The sequence below is a fragment of the Physcomitrium patens genome, chromosome 7, assembly GCF_059467195.1.
Source record: "Physcomitrium patens ecotype Gransden chromosome 7, ASM5946719v1, whole genome shotgun sequence".
NCBI classification, from domain to species: Eukaryota; Viridiplantae; Streptophyta; class Bryopsida; order Funariales; family Funariaceae; genus Physcomitrium; species Physcomitrium patens.
In genome coordinates this window covers 8,818,685-8,834,082 of record NC_143416.1, presented here as the reverse complement: position 1 = coordinate 8,834,082, position 15,398 = coordinate 8,818,685, and the positions used below count along the sequence as shown (strand labels likewise).

The following is a 15,398-nucleotide window of genomic DNA, read 5'->3' as shown; positions in this document are numbered from 1 at the left end:
ACAAGAAAACTAGAGACCCTTGAAATTAGACTAGAAGCAAGAAAGGAGTTGACAAGAGTGAAGAGGGCTTCATTCTTGTCTCTATATATACTATCTAACTAGGGACTACATGGCGACATTCTATAGGACCTCCAATATGTGTTGACTTTGTAGGATACATGCCTTAACTTACAAGGCAAGTTTTTCTACGTGTAGGCCACATAGTTAGCTTGAACTTCAAGCTAACAACATGTGTGGCACATGGCCAACTTGTTGACCAAGTTTCTAATCTAAAAAGTCAATTAAAGATATCTATAAAGTCAAAGCAATGTCTATGAAGCTTCTAGGGAGCTTCTATATTAAATACTATAGAATTAACTTACTTTTACCTATTTTTACTTACTTCCATCTATTTGTATATATAATTATTAATTTACATGAGTATGTCCGTGACATCTCATTGTGTTCAAGTTTCAATATACCAAAGCAATTGAACTAATAATGGTGGGTTCAAATACGAGGAAAGACTGGTTATATGAATTGGGTCTGTTAGTGTCACAATTGACTGTACTCTAACTATCTAAAATCAATTATCAAACAACAAAACACCAAGGCTTACTACTTCCGTCTTAATTCAACACATAATCCATTCTACGACTATCAATTCAACAATACTTCCATATTCTTATCAGTTCATCTCCCACTTACTCTCTTTGTAGTTTATATATATTCAATTACTGATCTCTAGCTTACTTATTATATTCAATTTTTCAATTCATCACACAGAATTCAATATCTTCACTTAACACAATACAATTCGATAATCTCAATTCTCATGGTCATAGATTTTTTCCAAAACAATCAGTCCAAAGTCATATTCCATAATATTCTAATCACAATTTCAACAATACTTCTCTCAATCACAATTCTTCATAAGCAAATAATAAAAGCAAAGAAAATAAAGAGGTGGCATCAAGCTTATTCCGGCTTACGACTCTTACAATTTGGCTCTGATCTCCTTTTTTCACCGATCAACCTCTTTATCCTACCAAAAGATGGACTGTCGGCTAGCAGATTCTAAAGGTTATGAACCTTTGAATTCTTAACTATTTGTTCCACTAACAACCTACTGTTACCAACTAAACTACCTAACTATAAGTCTAATTCTCAAGGTTGTCAATAACCAACCAATAACTTATTACAAAATTTATTTACATATTCTACACTCGTTTTTATGATAACTTGGACTATTGTAGGCTGGAACCTTTTTCTATTTGTGAATAAATCAATCTTGTTGCTTATTGATTACATCTACCAGATTATATAAAAATCCACCTTGTATTTCACGTGTCCCTTCTTGAGCCGTATAAGACAATGAATATTTTGGAAAGAAGACAAATGCCACGTTTTTTTGTAGAAGTGGATAATAATTAAGAGTTCAAGGTGGAAGAAGTCTTAGCCTCAATGTGGTGCCAAAATAGGTTGGAATATCTTGTTCATTAGGACGGATATGATATTAGTGAACTCACATGGGAGCCATTAAAAAATCTTGCAAATACAGCAAAGCAAAATGAAGCTTTTCATTGACGAAATCCATCAAAACCAAGATGAAGAATAGTAAATCTTTGCTATAAAAAAACAAGATCAAATGAAGATAACATTCTATTTTCTATCTTGCTTTGTAGCTTATGTGTATTTGTGATGCTAAAGAAATGGAGAACCAACAACCAACAAATTCAACTCAAGAGCTTTCATTTATAGACTTACTAAATGAGACATTACAATTGCCACAACCTTCAAGACAATAAAATTGAGATAAAGATCCTCAAGAATAACATGTCCTTCCTCGATTAGATGGCGAGATACAATGTCTTCGGTATCACGACCCTAGAAGAGACTTTTGCTATTTGGTGATTTTATTAGAGGTAGAAACAACTCTTGATGGTGTTCCAAATGTTTTATATGAAGGAAGTTATGAAGGCCTCAACAATGATCAAATAATAGGGTGGTCTTCTCGCCCTGGTATGGAATACTATCAATGGTTGAGAAGGCCTATCAACCATCTTCAAAGAAAGCAAAGATCAGAGTTTGTGGCAAATACAATTCATCACATTTTGGTCTTCTTCAACATATGAAGACCACTCCTCATAAAACTCGTCTCTAGAAAGGGAGAGTAATGTCATAGACATATACATTTATTTCAATAATTACTTATATGATTAGATAGAAGTAGGTAAATATAGATTAATTTTATAAAGTCTTTTAGTAAAACTTCCTAGAAGCTTCATAGATGTGGTTTTGACTTTAGATGTGTTTATAAGTCAAAAACTTGGCAAACAAATTAATCACATGTTGGTAGCTTGTGGAACAAGTTAACTTTGTATAATAGCTTGTGGAACAAAATAACCATGTGGCGCATATATAGATAACTTGCCTTGCAACTTAAGACATGTGGCTAACAAAGTCAATATATTTTGGAGGTCCTATAAGACATCGCTATGTAGATTCTAATTAAGAGTATATATAGAGATAAGAGTGAAGCCTTCTTCACTCTTGTCAATGTTGTTCTAGTCCTTAGTCTTGTTTCAAGACTTTCTAGTATTTTTTTTTTTGGCAATAGCTATTTTAGTTAATATTACATTACCTTTGGAGTGACTTTCTAGTTTTCTTTAATGACACAAGAGTGTATCGAGGATTCTCTTTCTTTGAGATTCATATCCTTGATACAATGTCCTATAGGCCGTATGACATATGTCCAACTTGCAAGATATATGTCTAATTTATAGGATAAATTTCCATCATATGTATAGCATGGCCAACTTATAATATAATTTGCTAAATATGCAACATGTTGCTAAGTTTTTAACCTATCAATCACTTATAAAAATGTGTAAAGTTTATAATGCTTAAAATTTAGCCTATTTTTATTTACTTTTACCTATCTATTTATCTAAGTAAGTATATTAGTAAATATAACTATTTATTATACTACTTATCCAACATTGCATACTATCAACTTATCACCAAAGATAAAATATGACTAAAATAAGATGAACAATACATATTGAAAGAAGGTACATCTTTTTCAAGATGTTCACACCTTATTGCAACATTTTCTTCTAAAACTCCTCTACATAAGTGCATGTTATTTAGATATAAATAAGAATTTATTATTTTATTTGTATTCATAATATAGAATTGAAGATTATATTTTGTAATGTTAGAAGAGTCAAAAGTCCTTCTATTATCAAAAAAATATAAATTTATATGAAATATTATCAATCAAGATGTAATTTTTTTATTAAAAAAATAAAGATTAAATAATATGAAGACAAGAAGGTTTAATTATGAATTTTGGAAAGAAGTAAAATGATAGATATCAAAATTAATTGATTGATACAGTTAAATGGAAGACAAAGCAAGAACAAAAAGAATATATATTCAAATCAATCTTTCTATTGCACATTTGATTTTTTATATAGGTTTTTTTTATTAGATAATAGTATAATAGGTAGTTTTGGACTATGTATTCATTAGCAAAATTATAACAGCTCTTTTTTATTTCTAATAAATATTATGGTAAAACATAGAGTATGAAAGCATTTCCATGTCTCTCTTTAAAAAAATATTGATTAAGTAATAAAAAATAATTGGAATATAGTAAAATAAATTGATTTTTTTAAGTGAATATAAACTTATTTATAATAAAACAAACAATATGGAAAAGACTTAAGGAATACTTGGATCCAAAAGATTGACTTTTTTATTATCTAACTTAATAAAGTATTTATTGAATAACAAATAAAATTATCTAAAGATATTGGTACGTCTAATAGTTTATATATAACAATTTTTATTTATTATTAATTATATTTTTTGAAGTAATATATTAAAAGAGATAATATATATTTAACCATGTTCACCGTGATGGATATCAAAATTTATTGAAGTCAATCCTTCACCAAGACCATCAACTAGCCACAAATCATATCCTAAATACATAGTAGAAGAAATAATCAAGGTCTCTTTTGTAAATATGTATAACTAATAGTGCAATTCTCTCTTTACAACAAAACCTTAGAAAGCCACTTTGAATTACAAGAATTATTACAAAAGATTGATGCAGGGAAGCTTCTCTAGTAAGGAAGGCCTTGAAGAATCATTCAAGATTGAACACGATTTGAGAATTGGCACAGAAATTTACTGAATCTCGAAACTCCGGTTCCCTGAAAACCCCACGGATTTCGGAAGGGTTCTGGAATTGTGTTGGGTTACAGACGCCAATCCGGGTATCAATAGTCCACCCTTGCAGTTCAGTTCAACCGCCCCCGCCTCCATTCTGTCCCGTCTCTATTATAACTCTGTGTGTGTATGCGTTGCTGTGCTCTCCATCTCATTCTTGAGATGCAGCGGCAGCGGCATCGGGAGAGTTCTTTGGTCTATCCTCTGTTCCATTAGCGACGTCGTACTCTCCATTAAGACTCCTCTCCTAAACTACGATTTCCGCTGCGTTTGATCGCCTTTATTCCAACGTTGTGTTACCGGCATTTCCGTCTGTCGTCAGTTCGTTATCGTTTGTGAGAGGCACGCATGCATTTCGGATTGATGTGATTTTCCTCTTTGCCGTTGTACAGGCCTTTTATGCGTGTAGCCTGAGCTCGCTCCTCTGTAAGTTACGGTGAGTTTTTTTGATGAGAAGTCAGTTCTTCGGTGATTTGAGACTAAGTGTTTGAACTTGTTCGTACCAGATGCAGGCAGCATTTCAGTGTTGAAGAGGATGGTGTAAGCTGCTTGTCCCTGCAGGATTTATCTGTTCTAGATCCTTGAGGGGAACGAAGGAATGCTACGAAGCCATGGCGAAGTCAGAGCGCTCTCAAACGATGAGGTAGTGTTTTAACTTCTTTGAAGCCTTTTTTCTCCTCCTGCTGAACACCGCTGCTTTTGCGTAATTGTTTATGAAATGTTGCATTGTTTTCCTGTGAAACTGTTATTACGAGATTTCTCTTGCAGATAAACTGATGCAAAATGTCATGACGAACGAGCTTCTCTGGCTGAAACATTACACACGGAAATAGTGCATGATCATAGAAAGATCTGTTCGATAGCCGAGATTGAAATAGATGTGCAGCTGAATAGAATATGTGCAATCCCTCAAACATGGTGCTATTGGATGCAGGTTGAAACCATCAAAAGATTGTTTCAGTTTTTTGATGTCGAGGTCCCTCTTGATTCTTTTCATTACAAACTGCAAAGGTTGGTCTTCCTCAGCTTTCATGGAATCTAATCATGTACTTAAAAAATTTAAGGGCTGCCGGATTACGAAACTTGTGTCTCTTGATTGTGAAGTTGCGATAAGATTTACAAATGAAACGCTGGATCATATATGATCATGATAGGATAAAATTGCAGGTCTAACTGCGCCATCTTAAAAATGTGGGAACTCACGTGACACAACAGGTGCGCTGGTTCAAGCTGCGATGTATCCAGCAGTGTTTACATTCGGTGACTCACTTGTAGATAACGGAAACAATAACTATTTGGCGTCACTAGCTCGAGCTAATTTTCCACCGAATGGATGTGACTATGGAAGCGGAATTGCCACTGGACGTTTTTGCAATGGATTTACATTGTCGGACTACATTGGTACTTTTGAACCTTCGTATAATGCCATTCGTTGTCATCTAAAGCAATTCATTAATAATGATCCTTTTTGCTTGTTCTTCCTCAGAAGTTTTTTACTTATTACGTTTCACAAAAAAACTATTTAGTATTTTACCTTAAAATAATTGAACGTATCAACTGATCGAAATTAATTTTCATCATCTTATTGCAGGTTTATTTATGGGAATTGATCCTCCACCCGCATATTTTGACCATCTTACTTTCAATCTCGATATTAAAAAGGGAGTCAATTTTGCTTCCGGAGCTGGTGGAATCTTGGATGAATCTGGATATAATTATGTATGTTTGCTTTGTTTTTTGACAGGCATGATACCTCACCATGTACATAAAAGTACCATTAAAACCAAACAAGCAGTGTGTGATGTATTCATTATCAAGGAATAGTGCTCATTTGTTTATATATATATATTTACACATATCATACACAAGCTGTGGAAAAAGTTTTATTACTCTAATTAAATTACAGATATTAAAATTGTTGTTTTCACTGCCTGTATTTATTTTACTTGCTAGCAATTTTTATTTTTATTTTGATGCAGCTGGAGCGGATACCAATGTCTCAGCAAATTGAATATTTTGCATTGGTTAAAGAAACATTGACACAAGAGATTGGGAATGTCACAGTGGATTCATTGTTCATGAATTCTTTGTGTATAATAGTGTTGGGATCCAATGATTACATCAACAATTACATGCTTCAGGGATCTGTAGCACGTTCCATGTTTACTCCTGATGAATATGCAGATCTCCTTATATCTACTTATTCTCAACACATTCTGGTATGTCTTTAATAAACGACTGAAGGATGTAAACAAAACATTGAATTTGATATTATACTAGAAAAGTTCAATTCCCCATTTTGGTGATGATTTCAAGCATTTGAAGATTGAAATACATATCTACTCAAATTTGTGCATATTGATAACCCCAATACTTTAGTATATTTCTTTTTAAACTATAATTTTCATTTGTTTGGACTAGCTCCATTTGTCTGCTAATAAAATTTTGAATTTAGATACACCTGTTTAGTAAGATTTGTATGATTTGAATATTTATTTCAATTTATGTGCAATTTCAAAATACATTGTTGTGCTGAACACAGAAATTATATAACATTGGAGCAAGAAAAGTCTTGATAACTTCTGCTGGACCTCTTGGTTGTTTACCATATGAAATGTGGCAAATGGGTATCAAGAATGGTGAATGCTCTGATGAAGTTAACAAGTGGGTGCAAATATACAATGAAAAACTTCTATTATTCATACAAGATATGCCTCAACAAATACCAGATCTTTATCTTCTCTATGGAAATGCATTTGACAAAGTTTATGCTTACATTCAAACACCTCATGAATATGGTATTTTATCTATTCACTCTTAATTAAGTTTATGATGATAAAAAAATTAAAGATCAACATGAATTTGGTTTACTTGGTGAATAATTCTAAGTCACTACATTATATTTCATTAATTACTAGTCTACAAACTACAAATCAAGTTTCTTTAAGTGTTTTACCTTTAAAATTGATTTTATTTTAAAAAAATATTAAAAATATTATCCTATGGTAAAAACACCTCAATGCCCTAAAAGAGTGACATAATTGTGTAGGTTTTCAATATGCCAATGTATCATGTTGTGGTGGAGGAATGTATGGTGCTGAAGCTCCTTGTATGCCAACAACCTCCTATTGCAATAACAGATCTGAGTATGTCTTTTGGGACAGATTCCATCCCTCCGATAGGTGTAATTTATTAATCAGCAGCTATTTTGTTTCTGGTGCTGCTCCTGACATTCTTCCCATGAACCTTTTAGAATTAGCTATTAAATAGATACAGCTTCCAAGGCTCCATTCTTAATGAGAAGAATAACACTGTATATGTCAGAATATTGAAGGTTTTATACATTCTTTTAAAAATAAAATAAAATAAAAACTTCAATAACAATAGTATCTTTTGTTTTGTTCTTTTTCATTCTCTTGCAAGTTTCTAAGAAATTAGCAACGAAAGTAAATAAATAAATGAATAAATAATGTTGTGCAATTAGATTGTTTGATTCATTCATTCATTTTGAAAATCCTTTGTGTAAAACTACTTAATTGGATGCACTCTAAAATAAAAGATTTCAAAAAAAATACATATGTGTGCATATATATATATATATATATATATATATATACACATACACACACACACATTATAATACAAATCTTTGTTTATTTACTTGTTTTACACAGCAAATTCACTCAAATAAATTTAGTGCACACATGTAAATTTTACAACCAAGTTTGTGATAGCCTTGCAATTATGGCATGTTATCAATAATTCCAAATATGCTAAATGTTTTTGAATTAACTGCTTGATCTTTCAAAATATATACATAAATATATGATCTTTGAAATCACATTGATAAATAGTTCTAAAAATTGGTTCATAAAGATTTTTACAGTATTATCATGGAGTGTGTGGTAATTAATTAATAAATTCAGGTATATATATATATATATATATATAGCCTTACCAATTCTAACACATTTCAATTATTTTTTTCTAATTTTTTTTAAATTTTAATATATTACACTAGAGTTGCAGATCTTGAAATACTTAATAAATTGTCTACTCTTTTCTTATGAAAACATATTCCTACGATTGCCTTTTAACTCTCTACATATAAACAGAAATTTTTGTATATTTTATAGATAATAATCACAATAATATATATATATATATATATATATGTGTGTGTGTGTGTTTATATATAATAGTTTTATGAAATAAATTCATTGTAATAAAATAAATTAGGATATTTATACTATTTAAAAATTAATATTTTTTTTAGGGTGTTGCTAATGTTGCATCAATTTTTGCTATTGCCACCACAAGTTTAAACAACTTGCGATGTACATTAAAATGCACTTTATAAAACATTGCTAATGCATTCAACAATGAATAAGATGCACTTCCTTTGTGGATGTGCATGTTAGTGTTCCATAAAGTACATTTTAGTGTGCAAATAAAGTTTAGAGCAGCTTGTGGTGGCATTAGCAACACTTTTTTTTATGTAGACACAAAATTATTTATTTAGTTTTAGTTATCAAAAACCATCATGCATGAATGCAATGCATTTTGTAAATATTTTTCTATGATATATTTGCAATAACATTCTAGAATGCACAATTTTTTCTTGTAAACTCTCATCATCCAAAAATTATTTACCAACTTATTTGAAGTATATACTTATTTATTTTGTATTCAAGATCATAACTTTTTAATTTTTATTATGGTCTAAATTTGGATTTTCAATACTATTTGTTATAGCCCCTAATAATGCTGCCACTAAAATACAGAATTTTTCTTGCATCAAATTATCAAATCAAATTTTGCCTTGTTTCTGCATTGCTGTCTACATACAATAAAAATACATGAAAGACAAATAGTCTTGTTTCAAATGTTTCAATCCTATGAAGGATAAAATTTCCATTTACATATTGCAAAAAGTATGAACTTGCCACTATTTGCTAATAATGCATAAAAAGACTGTTTCATACATTAGTAAACAGATTGTTCACTTGAGATTATCCATCAACCACCAACTCCCAGTTTAGTCCACAGTTTGAAAATTAAGGAACAATGTAGAACTTTTAGAATGTCATTGAATCCATTTTATGATGGTTATAAGTTTCACAGCCAGAAGTTGAAGAGTTTTACGCCAACTTGGGGTTTATTTAGTTTGCATACCATGGGAAATATAAGCAACATTAATCAGGGGTGGAATTAACAATTTCCCCACTTTTGAGCTTGTTTTGATCTCATGAGGCTCATATCACCAGCACTTCAGCTGAAACATGGAATTGCTTTTGATATGAATTCTGGAAAACTATTCTTTGCATGAGACGCATGCTGTTGCATTCAATTCAAGCATGCAGAGTATAGACGCTTCTTTGCTGCAGCATCCATCAAGCATCAGATTGGTGGCCTGTTTTGAGTCCTCCAAGTTGTCCCACCATGGCTCGCAGTCCACCAAAAGACTCGATTTTGTTGAGGAAAGCGTGACCAGAATGCCCACGACGGTCACTGATCGTTGCTCAAGTTGCAAAATTTAGGACAATCAACCATCATTACTGCAACAAGTGCATTGGTAGAGTAACAACAACTCTCTGTGAGTGCTTGCGAGCAGTTATCGGTAGTTTTTGTGTGCTGTGTATGAGGAGATGGCGAAGTGTCCCGTTGCAACGGTAGGAATCACTATTTCTTTCCTTCGTTTAGGGTTTTGGCAGGAACTTGTTTAACTGAAATGTTATTGTATGCGAGTTTGCTGCACTATTGTGTTGAACACTGAGCAGAGCATTGAGTCAAGATTACCCATCGAAGGATTCAGTCGCTATTCAAAGCTGGTTTGGAAGTAATGAGGCGAGGAGGCTGTGGAGAATTTCTGCAAACTCCATTGACACCAAGAGATGGTCCAATTCCGGTGAGATTAATACCATGGTCATCCTCCTCAAAACTTCTCGGATTTGATAGAATTCTTTTCCAAGTAAAGGTGACTTCCTTGGCCGACAATGACGATGTGCTAATAGTATGTGTCAATGGATGTTAAATGTGAAAACTGCAGCTTGTGCAAGCGGGATGGCGGTGATACTCCTGTATCTTTTAGCTGGAGAAGAAATTATGTACTTGCATGACTTCTGGTTGAAGTAACGTGCGCAGATGTTTGTGTGTTTACCTGACCATGGATTGAAAGCTTTTAATGAATCGAATGGAGTTGGCCGGTTATGGCATGTTGCTGTGCAGAGTGCCGTGAATTTTGAAAGTTGGGGAGCGCGTAGGTTTTGGCGGCTGACGATAATCGTGGCTTGTAGCATGATTATCTACATTATCATATGGAGCTCGCAACTGGGGCCTCCTTCAACATCCATTGTACCTGCTTACCACCTTGGATCTAAGAAATCGGGATTTGTGTTTCCCTTGCACCGCCACCGTAGTCGGTTTCCGGATGCGAGTGATGTTATGGAAGGGGGGATGCGGCGTGGACGCAGAGCAGCAAGCCGAAGGTGCATTGGGGAAGAAGCTTACCCACTGTTGAACGCCCACACTAAACGCTCCAAAAACCACCTTGACGAGTATAGCACCAGGGGTTCTTCATTACCATTCAACTTCCTTTATTACACTTGCGTATTCGGAATAGGACCGCGAGTTTTGATGTAGGTGTCGTAGGTGAATTGTTTTGAGATATTGCTGAGAAGTGAGACGTTGTCCTTGAGAGTTTTGAGATATCACTGACGTTTGTGCTAATGCAACGCAGGGAGTCGGAGGAGTTTCACGTCGAAATGAAGCTAGGTGTTCCTCCTAAGAAGTTTCACTTTCATATGGACACTGGAAGTAGGGATACGTGGGTATACTGCCAAGTTTCTCGCAATCTTGATGAGCCCCCAATTGAGTTGGTATGTGACTCGCTTCTTAGCTTTTTTTCCATAGGTCTGCCTCTCCAATGATGCTGACATTATGGGCTTTGTGTTGTCTAAGAGAAGGCTTGACATATATTCTGCTTAAGCTGCGCTCAAATCAGGATTGATGATGATGATGATGCTGCTGTTCTTGGTGATTTCCTCCAACAGAAGTTGCTCCATTTCCTAAATCAAAGAAGTCGGCATTTGCCAGAAAGCATTTCTAGAAAGTTCTGCTTAATAAGAATCTAAACGCAGGGACCGAACGGAAAGTTTGAGCCAAGAGATGAATCAAGTTACATCCAGTGCATAGGACACACTGCTTCTTTGTGTTCAGAATATCAATATGAACCTCACTTGTGCAACAGTGTTGACAAATATCACTGCGTAAACGATTTGAATTATGCAGACGATTCCACATATTCAGGTGTGTTAGTCAACGAAAGCCTCATGGTATCAACGATTGACAACAGCGATATGGATGCCATGGGTTTGTTTTGGTAATTACCGCCTTCGATATCTGTTAACTGTCGGTAAAGATAACGTGCTGTTTCGTACTAAAAGCTTTACTCATAAAGTTTGTAGAGTTCAGTCAGGTACACTAAACAGATGTTTGGATGATTATGGAGGTCTCTCAAACTCTTGGGTGGTAGACAAGGCTATCTGTAGACTTGTCAGAAGCCTTGAGTTTATAGGAAGGGTCACACTTAGTTGATTTGCAAAATGTGACCATTGAAGAAGAACCTTGGCAGAATGTATATTAGGTAATCGTTGACATTCAACAAAGGAATGTCTGTGAGACTGTGCTCCATGCTCCTGAGTTAGTATGTTTTTAGTCAAACTTTTCTGGGCCTGTGTAATGACGATAAATTTAGAAGCGCTCAAATGCTGTTATCACTAGTAACTCAAAGTTGATAGCTGCAATATTTGACACCTCATGAGAAGAACAATCAACATAACAGGTAGGATTTTGTGAATAGTACTAAAGAACACCAAAAATTGCCTACTTTTTGTTCCTGTCTTGCAGTGTGGAGAGTCATAACATGAAAGTTCCCACAAGATTAATAATGAGAATATTTGGAACCTACTTATGTAGAAAGATTAGTACTGCTGTGCACGATTGGACATTGAAACTAGTGTCAGAATTTGTGCTGATGCCAGGTGCATAAATGAAGCAAGCCACCCTTTCACTGGAACAGATGGCATCATTGGTCTAGGGAATTGCAAGAAAACTCTTGGGGACCAGTGGACAACCAACAAAGTAATCAGCCAAAATGTACTCGGAGTTTGCTTGGCAAAAGGACCTGGACCTGTGGGATACATCTCCCTTGGTGTCAACTTCAAGAAAAAGTTTGAGGAAAGCACTTCAGTTTGGTCAAAGCTAACTCCAATGAGCAGGTGAGTATCAGTGTTTTCAGCTACGTTTCAACATTCTTTAAGTGAATCTATTGGTTCAGTACTTTCCATAATTGCAAAGAATTTTCATATCAATTTTAAAGCCAATCATTGTGAAAAAAAAAAAAAAACAACAACAACAACAACAACAACAACATTAATATATATATATATATGGGGTGCAGTGCTGGAGAGTGTGCATATTCTTCCCCACTGGCATCAATTTCATTTCATGATAAGACTTTTGTATTCACTTCAGAGACAAACTTGGGTTTTGATACTGGATCTGATATGATGTATTTGGAAGCAGTCATTTATGAACCACTTCTAGACATGGTGCGCTTCTTCAATCACCTGGACATTTTTTTCTGAAGAGAGAGAGAGAGGAGGAGGGAGAGGTAGAAAACTAAGCTTTGAGGGGATTCCAAACAAGTGATTCACAGACCAACTTGAATTTTAGTGGGAGGGTGCCAATGTTTAGCCAACTATTTACTCCCACTACTAAGTAAATTTAATGTATTGCACTCATGTATTGTTGAAAATTTGTTTTAAATCTCGTGTTTACAAAAAACTGAAATTGATATTAAAATGGTACTGTGCTCTCTGGGCATTCACCTGGCAATTGTACACTGCTGATTTGTTGTAAATGGGGCAATATTTTGTAACTGTGTAAACACGTCCTTGAAATTGAAACCTGTTTCAATGAATCTTTTCAACTCTTGGATTGATTGTCTTTCACTTGTGGAACAGCTTGACTCATACGCAACAAGTAGAGGGTATGTCAGAGTGGAAGACTCAGTGGCACAAAGTTATTATGTGCATCAGAGTGAACAAAGACAATGCTGGGCACCACCTGCAAAAATGCAGAGAGCTTTGCTGGTATATAACTTTAAAAAAATAAAGATAAAATAAAAAAACCATTATTAATTTTTATTATTATTAATAACAAATGCATGTTAATATAAATATAAATGTATATTATGCTATTTTCAGCCATCAAGTTGTGCTTGAATTTGGCTTGTTAGTGTGTTTAACAAGGAATGCAGCTATAAATGTTGAAATGCACAGACCAAAGCATCACCAATTTCTCATTTTCACGCTCTTACATTCACCTTCAAGGGAATACCCAGAGCCACAGGCCATTCTTCTGATCAGAATCTAATTGTTGAACCTGCCAGTTATTTGAGTTGGAATGTAAGGACTCATGCATAGTAATCAAGCTTCACACAACTTTGTTTGGATCTATCTTTACTGCTAAGAATTGTAGTACAAATCACTTGACATTCCACTCATTTTTTTTCTATTACTTTTACTCTTTTTTTTGGTAGAGTCATTCAGAATAAAAACACCCCTCCATTACTTAAACAAATTCAGAGTCCGTTGTAGTTCATGGTTTTAGATTAGAGAAGACATATCCTATAACATGGGCATATTCAAATAAACAAAGGATTTTGGCAATAGGATTGATAGAAAAAATAAAAATAAAAATAAAAATGTTGGGCCTTCACTTTAGAGGCAATCTATTGACTGACGTTTTGGTTAAAAGTCCTTAAATAGCAGCACTTTATAGCAATTTTGGCATCAAGGAGTTGTCTGCTTGAGAAGAAATTGGACAAGACAAAAATAGATGTCCAATTCTCAATTGCGTTGACAAGCTTTGTTATATTTATATTTATTTGGTCATATTTATTATATTTTAGTGACTTACATATTAATCTTTTGCACAATTTCAAGTGGAGTTATCCAAGGTCTGCTCAACCAAATAGCCATAATGTGAAGTGGCCCCAAAAATATTTGTAGAGTCTAGTGGACAATGTGAGGATGTTGTTGGCATGATATAATTTGGCAAAGCATAAAGCCTTCTTTTGGGCATTATTTATAGATTCCTTTGTATCCAGGCACCAGAGAGGAAGCTATGTGCAAACATTATCCTATCTCCAAAGGATTCCGACCTTGGAGGTGTGCTGCTCAATCCTTCCTAATAATCAACATGCCTAAGTTGACATAATGTGTAGTTTTATTCACTACATTAACCACCTGAGAGAGCTCAAATCTGGGTGATGTACAAGGAATGTTTCTGATTCTGTACAAATCATTGTCATGTTTTTATTTGTTTTTTGCAGCTATAGGAATGAAAGGTCATCTATTTGTATTTGATGTTGAGAACCAAAAAGTTCAATGGAAAGTGGATGCATGTACCTTGTAATGACCATGACAGGTTTATACATGTACCTTGTAATGACCATGACCAAGCCCGTAGACAGGGAGCAGATTCTAATAGCATAATGTTGGACATGTTGGACATTCTAATAGGGATGTTGCAATATCCTTGCTCCCTATGACTACCATCTAAAATCATGAAAGATACTGATGGCATCCATTAGTTGTTATGATGTATTAAGATTAATGTGATTCTTTTCACATAAATTACTTGGTCCTTGATCAGTTCTTCCACAATTGATCCTTGAGGTAAACAGACGTGCCTTTTATTTTTCATTTATTTTTTTGAATAAACTTGTCTATATTTTATTAATTCTGTACATCCCACTTATGTTCAGAGTCATTACCTATTTACAAACATGCAAAATGTCTGCACAACTCATTGTGCAAGTGGAACTAGCCTCCCCCACACCATGTTCCATTGTTTTGCAAATGAGGTAACTGTTCTTTGGAATCTGTCTAAACTATCTCTCTATGTGCAAATTTCTCTCTCTCTGTGCAAGTCTCTCTCTAAACTTTCATCTCTTCTGTTTCTATCAATCCATTAACTGTAGTTGCTTTTCCACATAGACATGACTCTCGGAACAAAAAAAATGCACTTTGTGATACTTGCTGACTTTTATGTGCTTTAAGTATATTTTTTCTTTTTATTTTATTTTTTGTGCTAGAAGGCTTCATGTC

The 15,398-nt window shown here is 34.1% G+C and overlaps 2 protein-coding genes across 12 annotated transcripts; both read left to right on the top strand.

Annotated features, from left to right (window-relative positions):
- Positions 1-4,339: 4,339 nt before the first annotated feature.
- Positions 4,340-7,605, top strand: LOC112284491 (GDSL esterase/lipase At5g08460). 6 transcript variants are annotated; one of them, XM_024524322.3, is made up of 8 exons: positions 4,340-4,416; positions 4,728-4,864; positions 5,156-5,232; positions 5,437-5,622; positions 5,813-5,940; positions 6,201-6,440; positions 6,764-7,019; positions 7,271-7,605. In XM_024524322.3, exons 2-8 carry the CDS (start codon positions 4,833-4,835, stop codon positions 7,489-7,491), a joined length of 1,140 nt encoding a protein of 379 aa, XP_024380090.1. In that variant the 5' UTR covers positions 4,340-4,416; positions 4,728-4,832; the 3' UTR covers positions 7,492-7,605. The 6 variants fall into 6 exon arrangements, with proteins under 6 accessions (XP_024380090.1, XP_024380089.1, XP_073391251.1 ...); XM_024524321.3 differs by having other exon boundaries at positions 4,340-4,444; XM_073535150.2 differs by having other exon boundaries at positions 4,341-4,563; positions 4,734-4,864.
- A 1,290-nt stretch (positions 7,606-8,895) lies between these two features.
- Positions 8,896-15,036, top strand: LOC112284431 (aspartyl protease APCB1). Of its 6 annotated transcripts, none has more exons than XM_024524209.3 (11): positions 9,081-9,796; positions 10,002-10,129; positions 10,450-10,778; positions 10,961-11,099; positions 11,361-11,602; positions 12,264-12,500; positions 12,683-12,833; positions 13,248-13,376; positions 13,566-13,691; positions 14,396-14,456; positions 14,621-15,036. In XM_024524209.3, the coding sequence occupies exons 2-11, from the start codon at positions 10,064-10,066 to the stop codon at positions 14,701-14,703; spliced, it is 1,563 nt and encodes a 520-aa protein (XP_024379977.1). In that variant the 5' UTR covers positions 9,081-9,796; positions 10,002-10,063; the 3' UTR covers positions 14,704-15,036. The 6 variants fall into 6 exon arrangements, 5 of the variants coding, with proteins under 5 accessions (XP_073391198.1, XP_024379977.1, XP_024379978.1 ...); XM_090251894.1 differs by having other exon boundaries at positions 9,082-9,796; positions 9,925-10,129; XR_012217796.2 differs by having other exon boundaries at positions 8,896-10,129; positions 13,628-13,691; positions 14,621-14,701.
- The last annotated feature ends 362 nt before the right edge of the window (positions 15,037-15,398 follow it).

What these genes read in the sequence shown, in the direction of transcription:
- LOC112284431 (XM_024524209.3), top strand. Translation starts at nt 10,064, where the DNA reads ATGAGGCGAGGAGGCTGTGGAGAATTTCTGCAAACTCCATTGACACCA. An exon ending in ATGAACCACTTCTAGACATG is followed by an intron (nt 12,834 to 13,247) that starts GTGCGCTTCTTC and finishes CTTGTGGAACAG; the next exon opens with CTTGACTCATACGCAACAAG. An exon ending in CCAGTTATTTGAGTTGGAAT is followed by an intron (nt 13,692 to 14,395) that starts GTAAGGACTCAT and finishes CTTTGTATCCAG; the next exon opens with GCACCAGAGAGGAAGCTATG.
- LOC112284491 (XM_024524322.3), top strand. Translation starts at nt 4,833, where the DNA reads ATGGCGAAGTCAGAGCGCTCTCAAACGATGAG. An exon ending in GAGCGCTCTCAAACGATGAG is followed by an intron (nt 4,865 to 5,155) that starts GTAGTGTTTTAA and finishes TATTGGATGCAG; the next exon opens with GTTGAAACCATCAAAAGATT. An exon ending in CTTATTCTCAACACATTCTG is followed by an intron (nt 6,441 to 6,763) that starts GTATGTCTTTAA and finishes TGCTGAACACAG; the next exon opens with AAATTATATAACATTGGAGC.